This window comes from Lissotriton vulgaris, chromosome 6, assembly GCF_964263255.1.
Source record: "Lissotriton vulgaris chromosome 6, aLisVul1.2, whole genome shotgun sequence".
Taxonomy (NCBI): Eukaryota; Metazoa; Chordata; class Amphibia; order Caudata; family Salamandridae; genus Lissotriton; species Lissotriton vulgaris.
In genome coordinates this window covers 494,736,790-494,749,932 of record NC_141694.1, presented here as the reverse complement: position 1 = coordinate 494,749,932, position 13,143 = coordinate 494,736,790, and the positions used below count along the sequence as shown (strand labels likewise).

The window sequence follows — 13,143 nt, the reverse complement described above, 5'->3', positions numbered from 1 at the left end:
AGTTGTACTTGAACTCGATGAAGCAGAGAAACTGCTGAGCCCTTTAACTGACACATAAAACCAATTATGACACATTTGAGAGAAAAATGACAAATGTGCACTAACTATGTGAATTATACGTTGGAGAAAGATGAGAAAAATCATGAGAAGACTTAGTTACTGCATCATAAAAGCAAGCAGATGAGAAAATTAGATGAAAATGAGTCCCTTGTATAACATAGATTGTACTCTATTTACTAGTATTGGTGTATCTTTTAAATTCAGAAGAAGATGTTAAGTGATGAATTCACATAGGCCAAAAATCTTTCTAACTATACTTCGGAAATAATAATGTGTGAGGAGAATTAAAGGAAACTAATATAAATCTAGAGGATATTATGTACATTATTGAGGAGTCTCATTATAAACTCCATATTTTGCATATGTGAAATTGTGCACCAAGTGAGAAAGGAGAAAAGGGTGCTGCATGTTTATACTACACCCAATTGCTCTGAAACATTTAGGGAATAATCTTCATCCCTTTACTAATATGAATCACCAGAAACAATATTAATAATTTATGTTGTAAAATAATTTTACACAATGGTACTTTAAAAATGCAGTACTATGTTATAGTAACATGTGCTATATTCACAACGAAACTAAAACACTTTATGAGTGCAAATAAGTTGAAAGAAATATGCATAATGTCCCAAAGATTATAAATGAAATGCATTTTTCCATTATTTTATATTCTGTATTTCATGAACCAAATTCAGTTTAGGCCTACATTTCCTTACTTTGTTTGATTCTGTTCTCATAGAAAGGGTTTTGTAAACTTGCAATGTGAAGAGAAACTATGTCACATAGGGAGAGTTCCCATTCGCATATGAGGACAGCTTGCAACAATTTTGCTACTTTGGGAATATCTGCCATGAGAAACTGTCCTCTTGAACTCACTCATGTACTTTTGCAAAAGGACTATTGTTTAAAAGTTATACATACTTGATGGTTCGACAGCTTAAGTGATGATCATCACCTTTTTGCTATAATATGTGGCTGCTTTATGCTGCATGACAATCATCCTATACAAACTGACCAATGGACTGAGTGGTCTGACCAGATGAGGCGACCCAGGAGGTGTCAACCTGGAACTTTAGGATTATATTATATGTTGATGTGACGAAAGGAAACACACACACTTGCACTCTTTGAGGGACACTTTTCCACATCGCCTCTCCTTCCTTTTTTAGAACTTCCTTGCAGACTCTACTGGCTTTCCTTTGGCTGACACATATGCTGTGTGCACTATTCTCTGACTTCTTTTCCTCTAATGGGAGAGTACTTTTAAGCTGTTATAGTTCAGGTCCCTTCCTGATCTTTCCCAGAGCTTTGGTAATAAATGGGACACTCATATTTTGATTTGCCTGACTTGTGCTCCTAGGTCTTAAATGCATGATATTAATGTAGCTACTCCTCTTAATAATTATTATAAATCTAACTTTAATTAAATCCTGTTTCTCCCTCTCCATGATCTGTCTCTAATAACTGATTGTGCATTGCAACTGGGTTGTTGATGGTTGTAGGGAATTAAAATAGATAGATCTCTGGCCAGCAGATACTAATGTTATTATTCTGCATAGCTGTGACTGAATTATTGGTTTGTATGATCTTGATTCAACTGAATTTCTTTAGGAGGTTTGTCTAGCAGTGATAATAGTTTACTTGCATAGCTTAGTTCTGAGAGTTATATATTTGAATCTAATTATGAGTTTGTAGGTCAGTTACCCAATTCCTGGTCCTCATTGGATAACTCGAGTTGGATCCCTATCTCCGACCCCTCTCAGCATGAAGCAAGGTCCATCAGCAGACCAAATAAATTATATTAAGGCAAGTATTAAGATAAAAAATTAGTGATCAAAAAGGGCCCAATGACGATATGGTAAACTCATGGTAAATGCTTCAAGACAAATTCATCAAGGCTTCTTTTCTGTTCATTCTTTATCTGACATCCTTGAAGTCTATATAGGTTGCTGCAGCATCTGCCACCCACTGCTTACTGTGCCACTGCATAGGGTGGGGAGATACTGAAAAGAGAGGGTGAGGAAAAATAGTGATAATAGATAATGATTTTAAATTTAGTATTTCATGATTTCCTAATTTGCCTCAGTTTGACCGATTAACATGGGATAGGCCCTTCCACAAATGCACTGTAAAAGATTTAAAACAAGATGCTTACCATCAGGCACCATCTTGGGCTGTGAACTCTTGAGCCGGAGGGAGGGCCTGAAACGAGTTCTGTCATTGAAACTCCAGCTCTTTTGCACTTTTGTCGGACTCCCTTCAGAATTGACATCGGTGCTTGGCGACCGCCGATCTCCAACTGACGTCTGTCGGCCCTTCATGCTCTGACCCCTGGGGCTTGCCATCCGCACACGCTCTTTAAAACTTAATTTCTGGCTGCGAAAAGATGCATAGATTATTTAATTACAAAACAACTGTTTTTGGGAGAATAAAATTCTAATTTAGAATGTATGAATGTGCACTTCTACTTTAAGCATGAACACGTCCATTTGTACTCTTACTAGAGAATAAACTACAAAAAAACACTCATATCTGTAATAAGTTTGACTCTAAAAGAGTTCTATTGCCAATAATGAGTACCTTAAATCTTTATCAAAAGAATATACCAAACTGTCGAAGCATTTAATGCACATGTTGAAAAATAACAAGGGATTGGTTATATTTCAACCAGCAAAAGCGACTACAAACCTCTAGAGGTGCATTATTTTTGCTTCATGCAGAATAACAGATACAAATAATTCTGTTTATCTTTTTTGTCAGTCACCTTTGCATGCAATATACCACTTTAGCAAGGTTCTCAATATGTTCAAGCATATACAACACCCATGCAGTATTGAAAGAGCAAATGACATGTAAAAAGATAACTTATTTCCAAACCATAGATTTAACAAAACATACAAGAGATGGAATGGATGAAATGGGCGGCTTCTGCTTCTCAGGTGTGCAATGGATCCAGTGTTTTGATAGAGATGTATATGGTAAAAGTTAAAATAATATTGCAGATTCGCAATGACTTACTGCTTCGTGTGCAAAAGCATCAATGGGGAAAAACAGTCTCAATGCACCTCTTTTAAATGGGGCGATGGTATAAGCTTAGTAAAACTTGTCGATGGGCATGAAATTTCCCAGAGTCATAGCCTCTGCCCATACAGCCATTGTACTCATCAGGTCAAAAATAAGCATAGCAGACAATGGTAAACCCAAGCAGCAAAGCATTACAATAAATGCATCAAACAAGACACATGCTAGCAAGACTGCAATAGTTTCATGTTGCATGGAATTACAAGGATAGAACACTTCCTGTAATTAGTTTCCATTTCCTATGCTCACTATTTGGGACAGATTTACTTCTCACTTGAGGTCTTACCTGTTTTCACAATTCAAAAGTAAATATTTGTCCAAAAGGCATGCATTGTATCCTTCCTTTAATTTATTTGTGGATGATTGTACAACCAGTGTAGACTGTTGTATGAGTGAAATGGCCCCTAAGACAACAGATGCCAGGTCTTGGGATTTGTTAAAGGCACAACACATGCACATATGTGTGCGTCCACACACAAACACACACACACCTTGATTGCTCCCGGCAATAGGTCCACTGCTACATGTATTTCCTCTTATGACTCTTTGGAGGAATAAGCATACACAGGTTTATAAGCATTTTCTGGCATGGTTTTGCTGAGCAATAATTAAGGTGGTATTGCAGGTAAAAGCCGATGTGCATGGTGCATGTCAATAAAGCACAAGAAATGCCTGAAGAGGAGGCAATTACTTGCATAGTAAGAAATTTTAGTGGCTGACTCCTCAAGGCAATTAAATTCATGAGGGGAAATATGGCCAACTGGCAATCAAGATACTTTTATCATGGTCATGGGATCTCCTCTTAGATCTAAATCCTGATCCTTCAGTTTTGAGGTTGTAGGATTAACACAGCGTCTTGTGAATTTTAAAGTGAAGTTGAAAATGAGTGCATGAAAAAGTCGCTGGAGCCGCCTGTGGCTAAAATAAGGCACTTTACAGATTACATAATCCCAACATCTAAGGAATAACGTCTTTAATTTTTAATTCTAACTGTAGCAGGTGCACTTCATCGTTCAGAATTCAATTTTCAAACTATTAAACTCTAATGCAAGAAGCAGCTGCACTCAGTTAGTGCCTTGGATGGCACTAATTGTCCACTAAAGGTTGAATTTTGAATCTGTCTGACCGTGACAAAAGCAGAGACGGCGCCAAATACTGGGCTCACCTGTGTGAGGAGAAACTGGAAGGTTTGTTCAATGAGATTTAGTCTCACTACACTAATTTAGCCTCTTCTGGTCAGGATTTACAATTTAAGGACCATTGACCTGCACTGCATGTGACATAAACTGCAGGGAGTTATATTTCTAAAAATAGGCCCTTTGCATTTGGTGAGAGCCACTGTCTGCTGAGAAGACTCTCTCTTTCAAGCAGCGGATAATAGAACTTAAAAATGTTTGACAAGAAACTCATTTTAAAAGATTTTTTTTTCAAAGCATCCCCGGAGTTGCCAAATTGAATGCGCTACATAAACTAATGGGAAAAGAATAAATATATGTCATGCTTTCCTTTTCTCTTACTCCAAACTGGCCCAGCAGGAAATACAAAAGTGAATTATAATATTTGAAGGTATTGCTCTTAACATTGGAAAATGTTGCTTGTTCAATGGTTTGCAAGGCATTACTGATGCAATGCCATGCAGATACTAAGTTCAGACTGCCAGGCCATACCTGCACACCGGGTTTTGAAGCTTAATCTCTTTTGTGAATTTCAAAATATGTATTAATTTGGGTGTCTCACTTCTTAGGTTTTCCTATTTCTGTGGTGTTTCCGATAACTGAGAATTACATATGTATAACAAATGGAGGTGTGCTGCAGATGATATTGTAAACAACACCATTGTTGAGTGTTAGGAGGAATCATGGTGTGCTCCACTCCCTCAACAAAGGTAATGAATAGCATATACTCTGTCTTCATTTGAACATATGGTTGACTTGATGCCACTTTTTAAATATATAAAAATGTTATTTTAGCCTAACTAGAGCACAAAGTTTAAAGCCATAGAAAGATCTCATTAACAAGGCCTTGTCCATCCAGTTGATTTCCCCTGCAAGGTGATAAAGATCCTGCCAGGCAGGCAACAATGAATTCAGAATTTTTGCTATTCTGTTTTGTTATGATAACATTTAAAACAACAATAAAAATGCAAATGTACTTTTATTAGTACACCTACTCCACATAACTTTTTTTATTGTTTGACCTGGCATAAATACATGAATTCAGATATTTTTCGAATGCATTTACATGCAAGTAGGAAACTCCAGTTGCAGGCTTTCCCGTCCTACAGATGAGTAAATGTAGGTAGGCCGGGATCACTAGCATGGTCCAACAGAGGAATGGTGACGCTGATTCCCAAAGATGGGCTGGCTTGCTACTGAGCAATGCATCTGCTGCTCACCAGACCGGGCAGCAGACATGGCGGAGGCCCTTTCAGGGCTCGAGGTGAAAATCATTGCTGCGTCTAATGAGCACAAAGTGGCCTGCATGGATTTTCTTGCTTTGACACCACGTAACTGAGGCAGTTAGGCCGTGACTTTTCACAGGAATACCGAGCAGGTGTGAACGGTAGGTCGAACAGCTGCCTGGCATCTCGCCCTCAAGGGCCTCATTTTCTGTGACATTCAGCAGCCGAGAGAGGCGCTTGAGAATAAAAATAGAAAGGTGCATTAACGGAGTTTAATTGGGCTCTAGATTGAGTGTGGCTATTGGAGCTTTCCTACTGCCGCCTCTTAACGTCAAGTCTACTGAGCCGTGCAAGCGAGGTAACGCACATTGAAATAAGGCGCGTGTGTGAACATGCCTTGTTAGCGTTATAATAGGTCACTCTTTAATATCTGGCATTCGAAGCATTTATTTCCATTTAATAATAAATAGTGCTGAAACAGGTCTTTGGGACATGCTCCTTTTTGCCTGGTGGCGAACAGAATAACCATGCACACAATAGGAATGGTAGTGGAGGAATCCAAAAGCCCTACCGAGAGCATTATAAGAATGGACAAAAAAGTGTTACCACATTATTGTGGCATGTTTCATCATAGGCAATTATGTCCCACCTTGGGTTGGATAGTTCCACCAGGATGTTTCAACCTCTGAGAGAGGGAGATCATAAAAAATATTTTTCTGGATAGAAGTTGGATCCAGACGCAGCGATAAAAATACCCTGCTGTTAACCCCAAAGTTTCTCTTTACTGAAGGGAACACCAGGCAGGATTAGAATAAAACAAATGGTTGAGGTGAGATAGTATGTCTCCCTCATGTTTCAGCTCTTTTACAGCCCAGAAGGGCCTTAGGTCTTAATCAGGGTTAACAGGATCCCTGGAATGTCACTGCCCTGAATTAGTCTGTTCTAAAGTTAACAAACAATAGGTCCTGTCATAAGGGTCCATCTTGAAACAGCTGCCTTATGCTCTAGGGATATTAAACTCCACTGGTCTCGTTGGCAGAGGGTCACTTCTGTGCTCACACATTCATAAAGGAAATGATCCCGTTATATCACCTATTGAAGCCCTCCGTGGACCGTGGCTGGCCCACCAAGTAAACCACAGTGAAAGAGGTCACAATGGGCTACAAAGCATAGGGCTGCATGGCTGGATCGGGCTTTGATGCCATTTGGTGTATGCACTGCATACTCTGACAGGCATTAAGTTATTGGAGCACTCTCTGAAGTGAACTACTGCTTGATTAACTGCTCCTACAGTTGATCTGTAACTCCGTTGATGGATGTTGTAATGTTATTACTGACTGCTCAAGGGCCTTACCAGGATAGGGTTCCCTACAGCCTTTGACATCAACAATAGGGAGTCCAGAATTATAATAATGGGTTCCTGCTATTATCTAAGATAGGGGTTGGGGAAAAGAGTTGCTAGAACTGAATGTTTTAATAAAAGGGCCCTTTAAAGCAGCCACTTGTTTGGCCAGGGTCTGATGGTGCCACATCACTGCAACGAATGATTTCAACACACGATCTACAAAACACCCACAACCCCACCTTGCTCAAGCTTCACAGTGAGATTAAGCTACAATCTCTGACTAAAGTAAATCATATGGGCATCTCCCATATTTTTTAAGATTCAGTGGTTTCATTCAGGCACTCCACAAGTGGCTTTCTTCTATGCTCCAGCGCACACCAATCTTCATGCACAATGGCATCACACCTTTCTCTCCCACACACTGAAATCAAAATGGAGGCACAACACTGGAAGAATCTTCATAGAGTCTGAGCCATATGTTTGTTCATAAGTTCAATAAATGTACATGGCTCTTCTTAGGTGACTCAAGCATTCCTTAAAATAACATTTCTAGGGTTAGACAAGCCCATGCATGCTAGTTCAAAGTAAGTCAGTTCCTCAGCAATTCAAGAGATGTATTTCGAGACAAGGCTACACGGCATTGCCAATGTACAGTAATCTCATAGCAGGCAACAGGCAGAAAACAGATATTTAAAGCATTGTCGTTGTAAACCTCCCCGTGACCATCAATACAGTTCCGAGGGTTTAGAGGAGGGAAGAAATTATAAAGCATCGTCGGGCAAAGGAGTCAGCATGCACCTGCTGTTAGTTGGCATTCTCGCATATCATTTGGGTAGACAGGATGCTGGGTACCTATGTTTCCGAGAGGAGTACATCCTGAAGAGCTTCTGCTTACTACTACAAAGCTTACTAGGAGTGAGGGGAAATAGAGGATGACATTACTAAGCATTGCACTAATAGGACACAGGTTAGGTATTCTATACAAAATACCCATAGGATCTAACTGTTACTTTCATTTTTTTCATCACAACACTGACATGCACATATACATGAAATACCCGCTGTAGGAAGAAAAGCCTGTTGCAGGGAGCGCATTGAGAGCACGCAGACATTCTTGTGTAGGGTTTCACTAGCTGTGTTTGCTGTGCATCCCGTTGCAACATTTTGTTGGAAGTAGGTGGCACTAGTGTAGTTTAGCTACATAATGGCAAGCCATGTGTTCAATTCCATGATGTATTGTGTTGAAAAGTATTACATCATTAGTGCCTAAAGAAAGGAAACACTAGAACGCAGACAGTCATAATGTTTTTTGTGAGAGCAACTTCCAATTAAAGGGTAATTCCCCCAATGGAGGATTCAGAGAGGATGCACAGTTGGACTCCTATATGGTTTATGGTCATCATTGCTTTATGAATTTATGAATCTCTAAGACCCTATTCTAGAAAGTAACCTCAAATTCTACAGAGCAGAAGATCATTAGACCCACATTGACACTGATAAGGACATTTGAGACATAGGTGCTTTATTTTTCGTCCTCTTCACTAAAAACACACAACAGTGTGAGCAAATTTCCAGATCACTATGTTTATATTTTGGAGTTTCTATTTTATCCTTCCTCCAATGGAGATTAAACCAAAAAGCTTTGGTGTAATCCCATTTCCCACTGTTAGTGAGCTGCCCTACCTTTCACACTTACCTGAAAAGGCGTTTTGATCTGGTCCCAGGTGATATCTCTGCTCTGAGAGCAATGCCCATGTGCCTCTTTCAAGCTGGCTCCTCCCCTTACTCCGCTATGTTCTGTGCTGCACAACATGCCACTTGTAGCCGTTCCAGCCGAGCGGAAAACAGCACCCGGGACCAGATGAAACATATTTTCAGGCAAATCTTGAAGCTGGGGGTGCTCTAGTGGGAAGTCAAATATATTTATGAAAAGATGATGATTGGTAAAGATCTGAGGAAGGAGAAAAGCAGAAGAGAGGCAGGTGTTGGTAAATATACTGTAGCTGCTTCATGACAAACAGACTCACATAAGATTAGATTAGGAAAAGAGAAAGAGAGAAAATTATAAAGCATCAAAAAGCCAGAGATTAAATAGTGCATGAAAACAAATATACTAGCACTTTGGTACTAAGAAAGGACAGTACAACAGATTATATTAAAGGCATGCACGAAAATATTGAAGGAATCAAGTAGGATAAGTTTACTTGATTTTAGGAGTGGATGTTATGTAAGAGGCTATTATTTTTAATAAATCTAAAGTAACCACTGTCTTTGTTTTGGAGGGGAATATCATGTTTCTGCGGTGCTAATGGTCGTAAATGTAGAAGTAAACAATGCTTTAAACCAAAGAGGCTAATTTATTTTTGTTACATGAAAAAATTATTTTTGGGGTTTCTGGACACCATGCTTATAGTGCTGAATATTGATGATTCAGTGCAGGAGTGCAGTATTAATCTCACAAAATGGAAAAAGAAGCTATACCAGCTGAAGAAACATTTGAAAATATCAGCAGGAAGGATGTTCAAGAGATGGGCCTCTCTGAATAAATAATGTGACCTCACTTTAAAATTAAAGATTTCTAGAACAATCATGGCAAGTGTATGACTACAGGTCAAGCATCGACTACCTTAACAAATTCCAGGTATACAAATCTTGATCAGTTCTCAAGGTCTTGGTCATATTTGGGTCGAGCCTAGAAGCAGCGCACATGCACTGCTATGCGAGGAATGCTGTGATCCATCTGTGGGCTTTGGAAACACCCACCAAAAGCCCACCACTTTTCATTGGTTGCTTGGTCTGCCTTTTCAAATTCCATAGTTTTCGTTTGAGAATAGTGTATATTTGTCTCACCTTATGTTTGTTTTGTTCCTACCCTGGTGACCACCCCTGCTACATGGATCCTTTCACTATATGTATTTGTTTGAGTGCACCACTTTTCCTTTTTTATTCCTCTCCTTGACGCTCGCTGGCACCCAGCACTGCTTGCAGTGCACCCCGTGCCTTCCCCAACACCTCCCGCCCCTCGCAGCTTGTTAATTTCCAGCGTCAATGTTCTGTAATCGCGCCACGTCAAGCCTGTTGCTGCTTCTATCATTCGGGCTAGTTTCACTTTTGGATGTCTACCATCAGTCTTGCTCTCTCTGTCACTAGTTAGCACACTGTGAAATTGCTACAAAGAGGTATCGAGCACAATAAAAAAGGTTAGCATGGTGCAGTCACTAAAGTCTGTGCAGAAGAAGGGCAGGGCACCCTTTCAGAGCACCCACCAGACACCTGCAACATCCCCGTCCATACGATGAAGTACGATTCGTACCAGGAGCAGGACTCCGTACGAATCGTACAAAGACCATACGACTCTAATCTCCACACGATTCTCCCTCGGAACCCGCTGTATGCGACATCCGTACGGTTCAAAGCAGGTTTTCCAGACCCGGCAAGTAAGATTTGTGTCGGGTACGCACCATACGATGCATTTTTTACGGGAGCCCAAAACATCTGAAGAAGCAGAGTTCGCCTTGAAACAGGTATGGATCGGTCCCCCCGGGTACGGTGCGTACACTCCATCTCTGCAGGGGTATGGTGCATACCACTGCGATCATGGGGTGTACGCACCGTACCCCATGATCGCAGGGTGTACGCACTGTACCCCATGATCGCAGGGTGTGTGGAGCATACACCCTGCAATAATGGGGTACGGTGCGTATACCCCATGATCGGAGGGGTATGCACCGTAACCCTGCGATCATGGGGTGTACGCACCATACTGTGTGTATGTGATTGTGTGGTTGTCCGTACGAATCGCCCTTACCTGACGTTGACCCTTCGAATCATGTCATCATACCCGGGTCCGGATCGTACTCATCGGTTCATACAGCATGTTTATGAATCGTACGGTTCACTGTGAGGGTCCGTGTCGTACGGTTTCACCCTTGCAATTCGTACGGTTCATGACAATTCGACGGAGTGACAAGATACGGATCGTACAACGCGATTCGTACGGACATGTATGATTCGTACGGAGAGGGCTCGGGATACGATTCGGACGGACGCTTTTTTTCCCGATTCGGAATCGGCCCCATAATCTTCCTGTGCATAACAAAAATGAATATGTTCTCATGTAATGCAACTGGTGCTATGTAAAGCGCTCTGATACCCAAAAAAAGCATGAGGCCCCATGCTTGTACTGCTTGTGCCTTAGAGCTTTTTTTAAGTTTGTCAGACTCGCGGATAACTTGGTTGATGTATTAATGGTTGTGGGGTATATATCCGCACTGGTCCTTAAAAATTTTCCTTAGACACCCCACTCAAGGTTTTGTATTGATTTTTCACCAGCTGCCCTTTAAAAACCATGGTCTGCCCATATGACATATAATGTTCTCATGCTTAACTTTCCTATGACAGAGGGAGGGATAGCAAAATAGGTGTTTGCATGGGATGGGGTTTTAAAAAGAGGAGGTAGGTATACTTTTCAAGTACCCTAGTGTGGAAATATGCCCTGAATGTGTTCCTTTGATCAAATAATTTCTTTCCTGTAATCGTGGTGAGCACTGTATTCATGATTGATGTAACAAGGAGAAGACTAGCCAATCAGAAGCTTTGCAAAAGTAAAGGGGACAGTGGAATTGCCGTGAAGATCCCCACAGTTTCGCTGGTCTATATTCATTATAGACCGTCAAAGAAACCGGTCATGATTCTGGGGCAATGCGCCCGTTTTTTGAGGGGTATTTTTTTTAGAGCCGGGTGTCTAAAGTTGATATATTGAAAACACCACACATTTTATTAAACATCTCTGCCCGCTTTGGTGACATGGCTTAAAAACATTGCCAAAGCCAATAGCTCTGGCTAACACTTTTAAGGTCCCAAAGGCGAGACCTATTGGCTATGGCAATGCTTGTTTTCTGTTTTGTCAGTCTTCTGCACTGTTTTGAAAGTCAACAACGTCTGAACAAGAATTTTAGCATTTCTCATCAGCAGGGGACAGTGCTCACTGCTCACTGGGGCTCTCTCGGTATAAACAAACCAGCTCTTCCAATTAATTAAGCGCCGGGACACTTCCGAGTAGCTGTGCGCTGTACAAATTAAAGTAACATAACATACCATAACAATTAAATGCCACTGGTTTACTTGCAAGCTCAGATCCAAAATGGCAACTGACATTCTCCTCCTCCTCCATCTACAGACTCATTTGAAAATATCAGCAGGAAGGATGTTCAAGAGATGGGCCTCTCTGAATAAATAATGTGACCTCACTTTAAAATTAAAGATTTCTAGAACAATCATGGCAAGTGTATGACTACAGGTCAAGCATCGACTACCTTAACAAATTCCAGGTATACAAATCTTGATCAGTTCTCAAGGTCTTGGTCATATTTGGGTCGAGCCTAGAAGCAGCGCACATGCACTGCTATGCGAGGAATGCTGTGATCCCTCTGTGGGCTTTGGAAACACCCACCAAAAGCCCACCACTTTTCATTGGTTGCTTGGTCTGCCTTTTCAAATTCCATAGTTTTCGTTTGAGAATAGTGTACATTTGTCTCACCTTATGTTTGTTTTGTTCCTACCCTGGTGACCACCCCTGCTACATGGATCCTTTCACTATATGTATTTGTTTGAGTGCACCACTTTTCCTTTTTTATTCCTCTCCTTGACGCTCGCTGGCACCCAGCACTGCTTGCAGTGCACCCCGTGCCTTCCCCAACACCTCCCGCCCCTCGCAGCTTGTTAATTTCCAGCGTCAATGTTCTGTAATCGCGCCACGTCAAGCCTGTTGCTGCTTCTATCATTCGGGCTAGTTTCACTTTTGGATGTCTACCATCAGTCTTGTTCTCTCTGTCACTAGTTAGCACACTGTGAAATTGCTACAAAGAGGTATCGAGCACAATAAAAAAGGTTAGCATGGTGCAGTCACTAAAGTCTGTGCAGAAGAAGGGCAGGGCACCCTTTCAGAGCACCCACCAGACACCTGCAACATCCCCGTCCATACGATGAAGTACGATTCGTACTAGGAGCAGGACTCCGTACGAATCGTACAAAGACCATACGACTCTAATCTCCACACGATTCTCCCTCGGAACCCGCTGTATGCGACATCCGTACGGTTCAAAGCAGGTTTTCCAGACCCGGCAAGTAAGATTTGTGTCGGGTACGCACCATACGATGCATTTTTTACGGGAGCCCAAAACAACTGAAGAAGCAGAGTTCGCCTTGAAACAGGTATGGATCGGTCCCCCCGGGTACGGTGCGTACACTCCAT

The 13,143-nt window shown here is 41.2% G+C and overlaps 1 protein-coding gene across 1 annotated transcript in view; it reads right to left on the bottom strand.

Moving 5' to 3' along the window:
• KCNQ5 (potassium voltage-gated channel subfamily Q member 5) overlaps nucleotides 1–13,143 on the bottom strand; it is an 850,222-nt gene that overhangs the window by 244,287 nt on the left and 592,792 nt on the right. Inside the window, exons 9-10 of the mRNA XM_086926499.1 lie at nucleotides 7,743–7,799; nucleotides 2,219–2,439 (exon numbers count right to left, since the gene is read on the bottom strand). Of these exons, the coding sequence (XP_086782625.1) occupies nucleotides 2,219–2,439; nucleotides 7,743–7,799 (278 nt within the window). The remainder of the gene's footprint in view (nucleotides 1–2,218; nucleotides 2,440–7,742; nucleotides 7,800–13,143) is intronic.